The sequence below is a fragment of the Oryctolagus cuniculus genome, chromosome 7 (assembly GCF_964237555.1).
Source record: "Oryctolagus cuniculus chromosome 7, mOryCun1.1, whole genome shotgun sequence".
NCBI classification, from domain to species: domain Eukaryota; kingdom Metazoa; phylum Chordata; class Mammalia; order Lagomorpha; family Leporidae; genus Oryctolagus; species Oryctolagus cuniculus.
The window spans coordinates 85,258,001-85,273,472 of record NC_091438.1 but is presented as its reverse complement, the minus strand read 5'-3'; the positions used below and the strand labels follow the sequence as shown (position 1 = coordinate 85,273,472).

The 15,472-nt window shown below is 37.4% G+C and overlaps 1 protein-coding gene across 8 annotated transcripts in view; it reads right to left on the bottom strand.

Moving 5' to 3' along the window:
• COL24A1 (collagen type XXIV alpha 1 chain) overlaps positions 1–15,472 on the bottom strand; it is a 419,676-nt gene that overhangs the window by 135,465 nt on the left and 268,739 nt on the right. For all 8 annotated transcript variants that reach the window (XM_070078137.1, XM_070078144.1, XM_070078142.1 and 5 more), the window contains one exon: positions 8,486–8,539. In XM_070078137.1, coding sequence (XP_069934238.1) covers positions 8,486–8,539 — 54 coding nt within the window. The remainder of the gene's footprint in view (positions 1–8,485; positions 8,540–15,472) is intronic.

Here is a 15,472-nt window from a genome sequence, read left to right as displayed (position 1 = left end):
AATATCCCACTTCCCAATATCATCACTTTAGGGATTAGGATTGTTACATGTAACTTTTGGATGAACACACTAAAATTACAGCAGATATATTAGATGCTGTTATTTTGTCAAGTCATAAATAATTTAATATGGGAACAGAGTGAATTTTATCAAACAGTAAATCTGATAATTTGGTTAATTATCATTTGAGATAAATGGAAGTGACTTTTGGTACTTAACTAAGAAACAGTATGTAGAAAATAATATTTTTAGTTATAGGGGATATCATAAAACAATGTTAAGGAGAATTAATTTTTAAGAGTGTAGTATTCACCTTATCACTACTTTTAAAGGTAGTTTTCAACAACAACACTAATATGTATCAATAATATTTATTCAGGTAGGGAGACTTTTTTTATCTCAAGGTTTCTGAGCAGAAAGGAAATAAAGGAGGAAGAAAGGATGGGACCACACCATTTTACTTTTACCGAGGGTGTGAAAGGAATACAGAATTTGTCATAATAAATATGGGGGTCACCTTTGTCAACCTTAGAAAAAAATAAATAAAGCCAGGAGGTTATTAAGGATTCTTATGAATGACTGCCTAAAATAATTACCACAAAAGACTGCCGGAACCAAAGTTTGCACAGAGGCCGTTGCAGCCTTACACTAAAAGTACTTTTATAAGGGCAGGAGAACAGCAACTGTATGTCTTTTCAACACTGGACTGGTACCATCCTGGTTATTAGTCATTTTGGCCCGATTAGTGTTTCAAAATATCTGATGTAATCCTTCTCATTTTTTTGACACTAAAACTTCCTCGTGCCTCAATCTCTTTGAATACACCCATAGTTTTCTACAGCGTACGTACTCCTATTGTAATGCTCTGCTCTTCCCAAGTAAGTATCATCATTCTTTGGAAAATATCTGATTGCTGTTTTAGATTAACAAGGGTCACAGTGAACAGCTTTGTAAGTTGAATGCTGTATAAACCCAAGGATATTGTTTGTGTCAGTCTTTTGTTGATTTTGTTTCTTTCTTTCTTTCTTTTTTTTTTTTTTGTATATATGTCTGAAATCTAGATTGGGGTAATCAAATTTTTTCTTACATGGCCAGTAAGCATTTTAGGCTTCTGGGTCACATGGTCTCTATAAGCAACTATTCAACTTTGCTGCTGTAGCATAAAAGCAGCTGTGCATATTCTTAAGTGAATGGTGTGGCTGTGTTTCAGTGAAACTTGTCTTACATCAGCAGGTGACTGGACTAAAGGCTATAGTCTGTCTACCCCTTTTAACACTCACACACTTCTAAAGGAATCTAAGCTTGTCATGAATATTTTAAGGTAGGTTAAGGTTAGAACCAAAACTCTTTTGATTTATGTATCCCAATTTTGTTATCTCTTTCAGCTTCCTCTGCAGTTTCATCCCATTCTACCAACATTTTTAAATGTTGAAATTCTTCAACCCTCAGTGTTTGACCTGTAACTAAAAATTACGGAAGTCCATTGTTTTGGAATAAGTTTTTACTCTAGGCTCCACTGGACCAGACCAAAAATCAAAATGGAGTCACTCATACTAATATTCCAAGTCAGCAAACTAAAACTAAATTTTTATCTGACCTGAGAAATCAGGAGAGAGAAACAACTAGATTCCTTAAACACAGATTACAATTGTCATAACGAAGTTCCTTATGCTTTAATCCTTACAAAGAAGTAATCTGAGGTTAATCACTTATTTTTCATTGTTTTATCTCCCCATCACCGCCTTGTAAGAAAAATAACTATGAAATGACCAATCCATTTTTTGCTGTGTCTGCTTTCTTCAAGACTTTCTCTGTATATAAAACCAACCTCTTCGGCTTAGCTCATTAGAACACTTAATCCTACTTTTGGAATGAACTGTTGCCTAATTCTAGAATTGCAAATAAACCAATTAAGATCTCTAAACTAAATTAGCTGTAATTTTGTCTTTTGACAGATCCTTTTCTTTCCCCACTTCTATATTCTCTCCACAGGCAACAAGTCCAATATTCTTCACTTCAGAGCACTTTTTCTGCTCTGAATCCAACTGCCAAATTCACACTTCTTAGAGGCACTCCAAATTCAATGTAACTAAACTTAATCTTCAGACTTTCATTCACAAACTTAGTTTTCTATTGGCTTCCCCAGTTTCAGTGAATGGTGGCATCCTCTCTTTACCATGACAAGCCAGAAGGTTAGGATTTATCCTTCAGACACAGGATCTCTATCTCCCATGATTTTATGCCCTTTTCAATCTTTTCATCTGTCCACCTTTTTTTTCTCTGCTAATGAAAAGGGTTCCACTATATGTCACTCAAATTACTGCAACAGGGAGCTGTTCTTGTGGTTTGAGTGACATTTACAAAACAGTAATGTCATCATAAAACTAGCCCTACCCCTCCATCAACATCCATTGGTTTCTAGGATAAAAATACAAAACCTTTTTTTAATAAAAGATTTATTTATTTATTTGAAAGTCAGAGTTACACAGAGAGAGGAGAGGCAGAGAGAGAGAGAGAGAGAGAGAGAGAGAGGTCTTCCATCCACTGTTTCACTCCCCAACTGGCGCAATGGCCGGAGCTGCACTGATCCGAAGCCATGAGCCAGGAGCTTCTGCAGGGGCCCAAGCACTTGGGCCATCTTCTACTGCTTTCCCAGGCCACAGCAGAGAGCTGGATTGGAAGTAGAGCAGCCGGGTCTCGAACTGGCACCCATCTGGGATGCCAGTGCCTCAGGCCATGGTATTAACCCGCTGCACCATAGCGCTGGCCCCCCAAAATACAAAACCTTGGGAATAAAGCTCATCAAGCTGCGTCTGTTCTGCTACCTGCCCCCGTTTGTTCCCTCATCTTACACTTCCTCCCTAACTGAGCCTGAGAGCCATGCTGGCCTTCATTTAGTTCTTCAGATGAATATGTGGTGCTTCCTTCCAGCTCGTGCCTTCTCTCAGAAATGACCTTCCCTTTTCATTGCCCAGGTAACTGCCATTCACCCTTCAGGTTACATCACAAAGGGCTCTGCTCATGGAAACTTTCCCTAAGCCTCAGATTATGACAGCCATCTCCATAGTAGGCCCTTTTAGAATGAAATTCCTCCTACATTGTTGGTCCTTTGTTTTTGCAGCTCCATATCTATGGGAATGAACAGCCACAGACTGAAAAAAAAATTAAGTTGCACACTGAGCATCCACTTGCCATTTTTCCCTAAGTCATAGGGTGTATCAACTATTCACATAGAGTCTTGTGACACTGCATTAGGTGTTAGAAGTGATCTAAAGGTGATTAAAGTGTATGGGAGTATGTGTTATATAAGGGACTTCAGCATCTGGGGAATTTGGTATTAGATAGAAGTCCTGGAATGGATTACTTACAGATACTATTTATCTCAGTTTGCATTTGTCCACCTATGTCTGCAATTATTTAAGTAATGTCTACTTCTATTGCCAGACTGAGAACTCCATGCTTAGTACCACATTTCCAGTGAAGACTTTTTTTTTTAAAAGACACAGTTATTATGCCAAGATGGAAAAAGAGAATCAGATTGAAGAGTCAAGAAAGCTTCCTAGGATGGAATCTTCTGTACCTGTGCCCCAGAGAATGGCCACTATCCCCAAAAACAATCAGATGGAAATTGATCTAGGACTCAGTAATGTTAAGAAAAAAATAAGTGATAGGGAGCAAGCTAAGAAAACTATGCAACTGAAGGTAAAATAGGAGACAAAAAGCCCTGTTCTGGATTCTCTATCCACTCTGGTCACAGTTCTAGAGTAACAGCATGTACTGCATGTATTTACTTTTTATGTTGTTTCTGAAATAGACAAGTTAAATTGAAGTAGGCAGGCATACAGGTTAAAATTGATTAGGTTTGTGAGCTGGAAGACCACGCCTTCACCACGATCCTGTGTAACCTCGATACCCTCACCATGCCTCCATGTGACATCAGACTCTACCTGACCATACCTGAGCGCCCACCTGCCCACAAGCCACTCCCTTGTGGAAAATAAATAAAAAGGCAAGGAACATTTCAAAAGGCTCTCTGCCTCTGTTTTGCTGCTGGTGATAAGTGGTGGATAGCAGCTCAAGGCACTTGCTGCACATGGCTTTTGGTCTGCTCTCTGCTTGGTATGGATGCTACCCTAGTTTCCAGATTTTCCCCTCTCCTTAAACTGAACTAAAGCCCTTACTTTCCTACGCACCTTTCACACTAAATAAAAGCCTAAAATGTACCATGCTGCCTCATTTATTGGTGCTGGTATTTAGAATTCTTCTCTAAATATTAGGCAAGAACCCTCTTGGGCTTATTAATGTCGGGGATTTATTAGTAAGCATATGGTGAAATCATGACACCCCAAATTCCGGTAGCATATGCGGCACCCCCGATAGCACTTCTGGGGGACTTTTTTGTATAAATTTTAGGGGGTCATCTCTGATTTCAAAATCTCTTTTTCCTTCCTGAACAGTAAATTGTTTGTCACCTACAGACAAGTGTTAATCATTTGTACAATCATTATGGTAAAAATCACAAAATCAAGATATTAACTGCTTCAATTTGATGTTAAAACATATTGCTGAGTAATTTTTAAGACTTAGTATACTCACAAGAGCCTGCACATGAAATAAGTTATTATTTTGCTCCTAAACAGATGGTAATCCACTATCATTGTTTCAGAAATATATTAGAATATATGAATATGTGTCATTTCTCTAAGCCTTGTGTTGTTTGATTTGATTAAATACAAAAACCTTTCCTAAGCCAAGAAGTTAACAGAAGCACAAAAATAGGATAGGTGCTTTGCTAAGGAGAATTAGCTAGAAAAGGGCAGATTCAGAATTCAACCCATTATTATTTCCAAATAGAGGCGGTACTACTCTTTTCTACTCAGAGCTAACATGTCAGTATTTTTTTAAATTCCCTTAAGAATGTTGGGTGGAGGGGAAGAAAAGAAATGGTAGTGAAATTAAGAAAACCAAGGGTGGGAAGGAATCAGTGAATGATCTGCTTTGACAGAAAACACCTTGATTAACTTATATTTTTATTTTAGAATGCATGGGATTCCTACAGTGTTTTTATAGTTTTTGTGAATAAAATATAAAGAGAAGGGTGAAAAATAAATGTTTCAGATGCAAGAATATGGTATGACATTCCACCCAAGCTTCTATTTTTAAGTTCCAGTCTTGTAACATGCTTAATAATCACAAATGATATGAATAGAAAAAAACATAAGAACTTCCTTTGCTCTTCAAAAATAGAAACAGCAGAAAATTCTTTTCAAAATTTTCATAGTATTCAATATGCCTTTCCAGGTTCCACTGTCTCCCATCCACGGCCTGACCCTACTTAGCTTCTCTGAGATCAGACAAGATCAGGCATGTTCATGTTCAGGGTGATACGGCCACAGACAGGTTCCACTGTCATAACTAATGTAATATCTACTTGCTCCTGGTGCCAAATGTTCAACCTTAGTTACTGGTTTGATGGCAAGGTCAACCTTCATCCCATTCTCCCCAGTGTCCTTAATAAAAGCCCCTGTCTTGATGGCCTCAAGATGAAAGGTGTATCAAGTGACTCCTGTTACAGCCATTGGCTTTACTCACTATTCTGTCCTGGACATTACCATGTATATGTCAAAGATAGGGTTATGGGGACTGGTGCTGTGGTGTAGTGGAAAAAGCCACTTCCTCCAGTGCCAGTATCCTATATGGGTTCTGATTCAAGTCCTGGCTGCTCCACTTCTGATCCAGCTATCTGCTATGGCCTGGGAAAGCAGTGGAAGATGGCTCAAGTCCTTGGGCCCCTGCACCTATGTGGGAGACCCAGAAAAATCTCCTGGCTTTGGATTGGTGCAGTTCTGGCCATTGTGGCCATCTGGGGAGTCAACCAGTGGGTGGAAGATCTCTCTCTCTGCCTCTGCCTCTCTATAACTCTGCCTTTCAAATAAAATAAAAATAAATATTTAAAAAGAAAAAGAGTTCTGGCCCAGCTACTTTCAGGGGAACCATAGTGATGTTGAGAAAATGGTCATCCATTACATCCAGGTGCAGATAATCATCTCCAGGGTCTTCCTTCTGCCATCTAGTAGCACTTTGCCCTTAAATAGGCCAGTTGTTGAGGATGGTTGGGCCAATCCTGTAGCCTGATATCATGGTGCTGATTTCCAAGAATAAGTTGCCCTACGAGTCCCTGGCCTCTACACTATGAAGGTATCATCTTGATTTGGGCAAGGAGTTTAAGTATCACCCCTTCCACTAATCTCTGACTCTAAGTGTAGATTCTTAATAAATATTTGCCATTGAATGAGTCAATGTTCACCTATTCATTACAAATGCTTGTACCATAATAAGCAAACCAGTTGTCAATCTTGGCTACAGAAAAGCTATAGTCCTTTTATATTCTAAAATTATAAACACTTGTATGTTTTAATGTATCTTGTGCCTTTCACTTGATCAATTTTCTTCTTTTCCTTCACATGTTTAGGCAAGGCAGCTCAAACACATACCATGTCCACTGTATCCTTTATAATTTGATTTAGATTCTATTTATGAACCCCCTGAGTGACTTGCATTTCAATTTTTAGGTGCTGTTAAGCCATTTAGTCATTTAAGGCTACAGTAACAAGTCTTTAAAATCTTTTCTTGTGTAAATCCTAAGATACTCTCTGCTGTTGCCATAATTCTACTGACACACTTACCCTTACTTGTCTTCTAAAACTCAATTAATTTTCACCTCCTTTCACTTCATGTAATGTTATATACAAGCTGAACAATTATGCCTTTGGGTACATGACCTTTTATGAATTCAGTTTAACACACACACACATCAAGTGGATTTAATATGCAGCTATAATGCCATAAAAGGGGATTACAAAAGTAAAAATAAATAATCTCTGACTTTAGGAATTTACAGACTTTTTAAGAAGAGATAGCTAGTTAAGTAAATAGTACTATGGGGAGTTGTACTGTCGCTCCCCCTCTTCGTGGAGGAACGACACCAAACCCTGCTTAGGCTTCATATCCGAGTCACGGCACCATTATGTCGCTCCCCCTCTTCGTGGAGGAACGACACAGGACCCTGCGCTGTTCTTTCGTCTGCTCGGCCCTCCCCGGGTTTGCTGCTGGTTCTTCCCGGGTTGGCTACTATCCCTTCCACCTCCGTGGAAGGGCAGTTCCCCCTGGCCACATTCCCCACTTCCGCAGGGGAGCGGCACTCCACCGGCCGGCTTTCTCGGGGGGCTGCACAGGTGTTCCCTTAGATGTTCCCCTTAGATGTTCCCGGTGCATGCCGTCTCTCTCCTCCTTTATAGTCCTCCTCCGCCAATCCCAACTCGGCTGCCCACACGCCGAGTACGCTGCTCTCCTCCAATCAGGAGCAAGTCCTACAGTTTATTGGTTGAACTGGAGGCAGCTGTGCAGAAGCTGTTTACTTCTCTCCCAGCGCCATATTGTGGGAGAGCAGATGCATAGAATAAGTCTTAATTCCAGTAACTCAGTCTAGTCCGGTTTGCTCCCCACATTGTACTATTTTAGATCAAATTAGTGTCAGATTGTGAAGGCAGGTAGTTATACAAAATAGGGAGAAAAGAGTGAAAAACTTAGTTGGATGAAAGCAACACCATTATCTAAGGGTCTTTAGTTAGAATAATTATACATATTGTCAAATCTTATTATTTGGAAAGCATTTATCCTAGGTTAAGTAGATAAAGGAGGAAATTAATCAGTTTGGTAAGAATAGCTCATTGACTGTTGAGTACTTTCCATTTGGTACTATCTAAGTGAAATATGCAAAGGCCACCTGTAAAACTTTTTGTCAACGGATGATAAAATCAGCCTGATGGTTTGAAAGACTATATCATATTGCAAATCTGAGAAGCACATTACCACGTATTACATCTGACAATACGAACTAGAAACATGACTTCTCTGGCAATAAAGAATAAATTGTAAGAAAGTAGATGTGATAAGGTCTTTGCTTCTCGAAGTCTGTTTTTAATGAAAATTCTGTAACTGAATTATATTTATTAAATTGTGATGTAACATTTTGTGTTGTTGATGTAACAGCATCTCTGTAATACTTGCATGCTTTGGGCCTATCACATGTACAGTCTGTAAAGTCTTTTATTATAGAGTTGGTCTTTTATTATAGAGATGTGTGTGTGTGTGTGTGTGTGTGTGAGAGAGAGAGAGAGAGAGAGAAAGTATCCAGCTTCAGAAAAGGAATTTCTGAGAGTCAGTAAAATAGAGTTTTCTTTGCTGAAAATAGGAATATGTTCATTTTCCAGAAAAGCAGCACCTAATTTGATTATGTGAAATCAGAAAAGCACTAAAAACTTCATTATAGCAAAATATTCATTTTATACAAATTATCTACAGTGCCTATGATAACCACTGTTCTTAAAACATCAGTCATAGCATAACTAGGCTTAAAAATAGTACAAAGATAAGTGTACATTATGAGAAAAACAGAATCTGAAAAGCATAAAGGTAAACTTACTGGTTCTCCTGCAACTCCTTTATCTCCTGTATTTCCAGGGGGTCCTTGCAAACCCTGAATAAATAAAGGCAAAAGTTGTAGAAAAAGAGGTGTTTGAAAATATTTCAGTTTTCTTACCTTAGCTTTCCTTACAGATTATTCTACTTAACTTTTCTATGTCTACTTTTATTCTTTTTTTCCTTATTGGTGGTTCTGTGGCATTTGGTGCAATCATGTTGTGCAACCATCCTTACCGTCCATCTCCATAAATCTTTCATCTTTCCCACTGAACCACTATACCCGTTAAACACTAATCGTCCATTACCTCTGTATGCTTATTCTCTGTTAACCATTCATTCTTCTGTCTCAACGAATTTGATTTCTACACATTTCATATAACTAGGCTAAAACATCTGCCCTTCTGTGTCTGGCTTATTTTACTGAGGCAAGACCTACTTCCAGATTCACTTGTGTCACAGCATTATGTTAAAACTTCCCTCCTTCTAAAGGCTAAATAATACCCAATTGCTATACAGGTAGAGCTCTTTTAACCTGAAACTCTGAAATTCAAAATGCTCCAAAAGCCAAAATCACGTGTACGACATGACACCATAAATGGAAGATTCCACACTTGACTTCATGTGACAGGTCACCGCCAAAATGCAGACACACTAAAAATATTGTATAAAATTATCTTCAGGTTATGTGTATAAGATATAAACAAAACATAAATGAATTTTGTGTTTAAATTTGGGTCTCATTCTCAAGATATCTCCTCATATATGTGCAAATATTTCAAAATATTAAAAAGCATGAAACCCTAAACACTTCTGCTCCCAAGTGTTTTGGATGATAGATGCCCTACCTGTACCACATACTGTTATCTATTCATCTGTTAATGTATACTTGTCTTGCTTCCACCCTTTGCCTATTGTGAATAATGCTGCTCTGAACATGACTGTACAAGTATCTGATGCTGTTTTTAATTGAGTATGTATTTAGAAGTGGCAGTCATGGATCATATGACAATTTTATTTTAACTTCTTGAGGAACCACCAATTATTTTCCGCAGTGATTGCACAATTTTTCATTCTCATCAGCAAATGTGAATCTTCAACCAAGAGTGAGAACAACAGGAATGGTAAATAGCTGAGTAAATGAAAAAAAAAATTTTCCCCCAAAATACTTCAAGGTACCCATTTCATTTATATTAAAGCAAATAACATTTTATTTATGTTAAAGCAAATATTAAAACTTTGTGATATGGGGTTTATAATGCATGAGGGTATCTTCAAAAAGTTCACAGAAAATGGAATTAAGAGAGAAGTTTGGTTGCCAGCGCCGCGGCTCACTAAGCTAATCCTCCGCCTGCGGTGCCGGCACCCTGGGTTCTAGTCCCGGTCGGGACGCTGGATTCTGTCCCGGTTGCTCCTCTTCCAGTCCAGTTCTCTGCTGTGGCCCGGGAAGGCAGTGGAAGATGGCCCAGGTGCTTGGGCCCTGCACCCACATGGGAGACCAGGAGGAAGCACCTGGCTCCTGGCTTTGGATTGGTGCAGCACGCCGGCCATAGCGGCCATTTAGGGGGTGAACCAATGGAAAAAGGAAGACCTTTCTCTCTTCTCTCTGTCTCTCTCTCTCACTAACTCTGCCTGTCAAAAAAAAAAAAAAAAAAAAAAGAGAGAGAGAGAGAGAAGTTTGGTGCAAAAAATATTTCACCTATCAGTATTGCTGCAAATGTAGTTTTGTCAAACTTTGCTTTATATCTTTGTCAAACCAATGGTTAAGAATGTTATACTGCTATAGTTTTAATCATCTGTGATTATTCTAAAATTTATTATATATGGATGATATAGTCATCTTTTCTTTTTCTTATTTTTAATTGATATAAAGAGAACAGATTTCATGTATCTCATAAGCACTATTCTTAAATAACCTTCTTTCCACGACCCCTCTTCTTTCCTCTCTTAAACCCCTTTATTCCTTCCTTTTTTAAAAACTTTTGTAAATACATAATTTCAACTGATTCTACAATCATAGGCTTAATGCACCATTAATCATAATATGTAACAAGTAAAAAGTAGAAAGATCACAGTTCCAAGGAGTATAAACAAGGGCTAAAAACAACAATTAAATTATAAGATGTCTATTTCATTCCTAAACATTTTTTCAAGATTTTTTTTTTTATTTGAAAGGCAGAGTTACAGAGGGGCATAGTTACAGACATAAAGAGGGAGACACACACACACACACACACACACAGAGAGAGAGAGAGAGAGAGAGAGAGAGAGAGCTGAGCCTATCTGAAGCCAGGAGCCAGGAGCTTCTTCCAGGTCTCCCACATGGGTGCAGGGCTCAAGAACTTGTGCTATCTTCCACTGCTTTCCCAGGCCATACAGAGAGCTGGATCAGAAGAGAAGCTGGGACTCAAACTAGTGCCCATATGGGATGCTGGAAACACAGGCAGTGCCTTTCCCAGCTATGCCACAGCACTGGACCCTTCTAAACATTTTTATATTCTACATTAACTATCACATATCAGAGAAAACATGATAGTTGTCTTTTGGGAACTGTCTTATTTCACTACATTTAATGATTTCTAGTTTCATTCATTTTGTTGCAAAAGACAGAACTGTGTTCTTTTTTTGGCAGCTGAGTAGTATTCCATACTGTATATATACCATGCCTCATTTTCTTTATCCAGTCATCAGTTAATGGACATCTGGGTTGATTCCATATCTTAGCTACTGTGAATTTGGCTGCAATAAACATGGGGTTTCTTATGCTGATTACATGTCATTTGGGTAAATTCCCAGGAGTGGGATGGCTGGGTTTAATGGTAAATCTATTTTGAGATTCTGAGGAATCTCCATACTGTCTTCCATAACGGTTGTACTAGTTCACATTCCTATCAGCAGTGTACCTTTTCCTCTACATCCTTGCCAGCATTTACTGTTTTTGATTTTCTGATGATAGTCATTTTGACTGGGGTGAGGTGAGACCTCAGTGTGGTTTTAATTTGAATTTCCCTGATGTCTAGTGATTCTTAGCATTTTATCCTGTGTCTGTTGGCCACTTGTATTTCATTCTTTGAAAAGTGCATGTTCATGTCTTCTGGCCATTTTGTTTTTTTGTTTAAGATTTGTTTACGTATTTGAGAAGCATAGTTACAAACAGAAAGAGGGACACACACACACACACACACAGGGATAGAGAGAGAGAGACAAAGAGGGAGAGAGAGGTCTTCCAATCATTGGTTCACACTCCAATGGTCACAATTACTGGAGCTGAGCCTATACAAAGCCAGGATAGGCTTCTTCTGGGTCTCCCACATGGGTGCAGGTGTCCAAGCACTTGGGCCATCTTCCACTGCTCTCCCAGGCATATAGCTGGATTGGAAGAAGAGCAGGTAGGACATGAACTGGTGCCCATATAGGACGGAGGCACTACAGGCAGAGGCTTAACCTACTATACCACAGCACCAGCTACCTGCCCATTTCTTAACTGGATTGTTTGTTGCTATTTTGCTTCTTTACTCTTTATAGATTCTGAATATTAATCCTTTATCAGTTGCATAGTTTATATTTTCTCCCAATTTGTTGGTTGCCTCTTCACTTTGTTGAATGTCCCCTTTGCAGTGAAGAAGCTTCTTAGCTTGATATAATCCAATTGTCTATTTTTGCTTTGATTGCCTGTGCTTCTGGGATCTTTTCCAAGAAGTCTACCTAAACTCTTGCAGAGTTTCCCTGATGTTTTCCTCTAGTAATTTGATGGTATCAAGTTGTAGATTTAGATCCTTGATCTATTATGAGTTATTTTTTATAAGGTGTATGTAGGGGTCTTGTTTCACATTTTTGTGTACATAGATCTGATTTTCCCAACACCATTTTTGAAGAGACTGTCCTTTCTTCAGGGATTGATTTTAGGTTGTTTATCAAAGATTAGTTGGTTGTAGATGTGTGGATTGATTTCTGGTTTCTATTCTGTTCCATTGGTCAACATGTCTATTTTTGTGCCAGAATCAAGCTGTTTTCATTATAACGGTCCTATAGTATGTCTTGAAATATGGTATTATGATGCTTCAGGCTTTGTTTTTGTTGTTTAAGACTGCTCTAGCTATTTGTGGTCTCTTATGTTTCCATATGAATTTTAACATCTTTTTTATATCTGAGAAGAATTATGTTGGTATTTTGATTGGGATCACAATGAATCTCTATATATTATTTTGGGTAGTAATGACATTTTTGATGATATTAATTCTTTGAATCCAGAAACATGGAAGATTTTTCCATTTTTGGTGTCTTCTATTTCTTTCTTTAATGTTTCATAATTTTCATTGTACAGATTTTTCACATTGTTGATTAAATTTATCCCCAGGTATTTATAGATTTTTGTAGCTATTGTGAATGGTACTGATATTACAAGTTCTTTTTCAGGCATTTGTTTGTGTATATAAAGGCTATTAGTTTTTTTTGTGTGTTTTTTGCAAACTCCTTTGATTATTAATTATAGCCCTTAACTACATTTCTGCTGAACTAGTGTCTTTTTACTTGTTGAACTCTTTATTTAGTGGAACATTAAGCCTTCACTGTAATGTTAATTAAAAATGTTATCTCAAAAACTAAAAAAGGAGGAGACACACACACACACACACACACACACAAAGAAAGAGAGAGAGAGAGAGAGAAAGGCAGAAAGGAAAGAAGAAAACAAGGAATGAAGAAGGAGGGTGCAAGGAGGGGAAGGGATGGAGAAAGGAAAGGAATAACATGGTCTTAGAGTTGTATCTATGAAAAATCATGAAAAATGCATATTATGAAACAACTATGATAGGATTTCAAAATATTTTTGCCCCCAAATAAACTTATTTTTCAATTCCATGGAGTTGTGAGGTACCCACATATATAGATGTAACACATAAAATTGTTATAATGTAAGTAATAGTGTTGGTAAATGAAATCATATGGTTTCAAGTTTCTTACACTTATATTAATAATTTGATATAAATTATTTAGATTATGACAATTGATAGAAAAACTTTGCTGACCTCTGACATAATCTTAAAATAGTAAGTACAGAAAAATTCTGACAGATTAAAATAGAATTCTCAAAATTATTCACTGCCAACAGAAAACACTGAGTGACAATAACAAAAGGGAAATCCAAGAAAATAAAATCATAAAATGGCAGCCACACATCTAATCATATTAATAATTATATTAAATGGAAATGGATAAATAATTCTAATTAAAAGGCAGGGTTTTTTAGGATGATTAATTGAAAAAGACCCAACTATAAAACATTCACTTTAAATATCAAGACATAGGTTGAAAGTTATACCGTGCAAACTTTAAGCCTAGGAAGACTGGAGAGACTCTTGGTTAATATCAGGTAAAGTGATTTCAAAACAAACAGTATTACCAGGGATAAAAATTAACATCCAGATAAAAAGGATTTTTTTTAAATAATAAAAGGATCAGAAAGACATAATAATGGCAAGTGTGAAAACATTTATAACAGAGTTGACACTACATCAAACAAAATTTTGACAGAATTAAGAGAGAAATAGAGAAATAAAAAAAAATCACAGGTGGAAATTTTTTAGAACCCCCCATCTCATCAATTGATGGAACATCTATTTAGAAAATTAGTAAATGTATGGGCTGGCAAGGGTTAAGCTGCTATCTGCAGTGTCAGCATCCTACATGGACAGTGGTTTAAGTTCCAGCTGCTCCATTTTTGATCTAGTTGCCTGATAATGCACTTGAGAAAGCAGCAGAAGGTGGCCCAAGAGCTTATACACATGCACAAATGAAGGAGACCTGGATGAAGCTCCTGGCTCCTGGATTTGCAGTGGCCTAGCCCTGGCCATTGTGGCCATTTGGCAAGTAACCCAGCAGATGGAAAATTCTCTCTCTCTCTTCTCTCTCTCTCTTTCCCTTTGTCTCTCCCTCTCTCTTTGTAATTCTTTCAAATAAATAAATTAAAAAAAAAAGAAAATCAGTAATTTATCAACTGTTGTAGTTGTTAAATGATTTACTAAACCAAAAACAGTGATCTGGACTTTACCACCTTAATATTAGAAAGGGTTATAGCCTTTCTTTCTGTTCCTTCCTTTCAGTCAGAGCTAATGTAAACATTGAAGGCAAGTATAAAAAACAGTGTTTGTCTAAAAATATACTTTTACTGGTTATCTGGACTACCAGGTACTATATAGGCTGCTGATTTCACTTAATACTGGGACATGGAAGTATGACAATTTAGAGATCGTATCATCTATTTCACAGACAAGGAAATCTGACCCAGAGAGCTAATTTTATTGAGGTTAAATAGTTTTCAGGAATATGCACTAGGGCAAAGGTCAATCTGGCCTCCAACAGATCTCTCCATTATATAGCAATGCCTGCCTGTTCTAAGTACATAAATGACTGGAGACATTAAGATTACTCTAAAGAATCAAGTGAATATTTGGGTCTTGTCTGGCTTTTTTTTCTCTACTGTTAACTGTGTTCTCCAAAATCTTTTTCAGTTAAGGAGGATTAATGTATGTGTAGAATAAAATAAACTTTGACAACTATTACAAATTCATGATTAATATCCAACTCATGTTGTCCACTAAGGTAACTCTATTCTTCCAATAGTCTGTGATACTTGCTTGCCATAAGGTAAGGCTACAAAGTGACTCTAGTATCGTTGATTTGATTGAAGGAGTTAGACATCAAATATCACATTAATCCATGCATTCCCAATGGGCAGAAAATTAAGATAAAATGCTAAGCAAGGTGAACATGTACAAAATGAGCAATTAAGTTTATTTCCCTTGGTTTCATATTTTTAATAATGAGAAGATTGAACTTGAGGAGCTCCAAATTTCTCCCCTCATTGCAACATATTAGCTTTGTATACAGTACAGCAAAATGATCAGAATCTTTGAAAGCAACATTTTCAGTAACATAATAGTATCCCAGATGATGAATATTAATGCTCAAGGAACTTTCTTGAAGATCACTT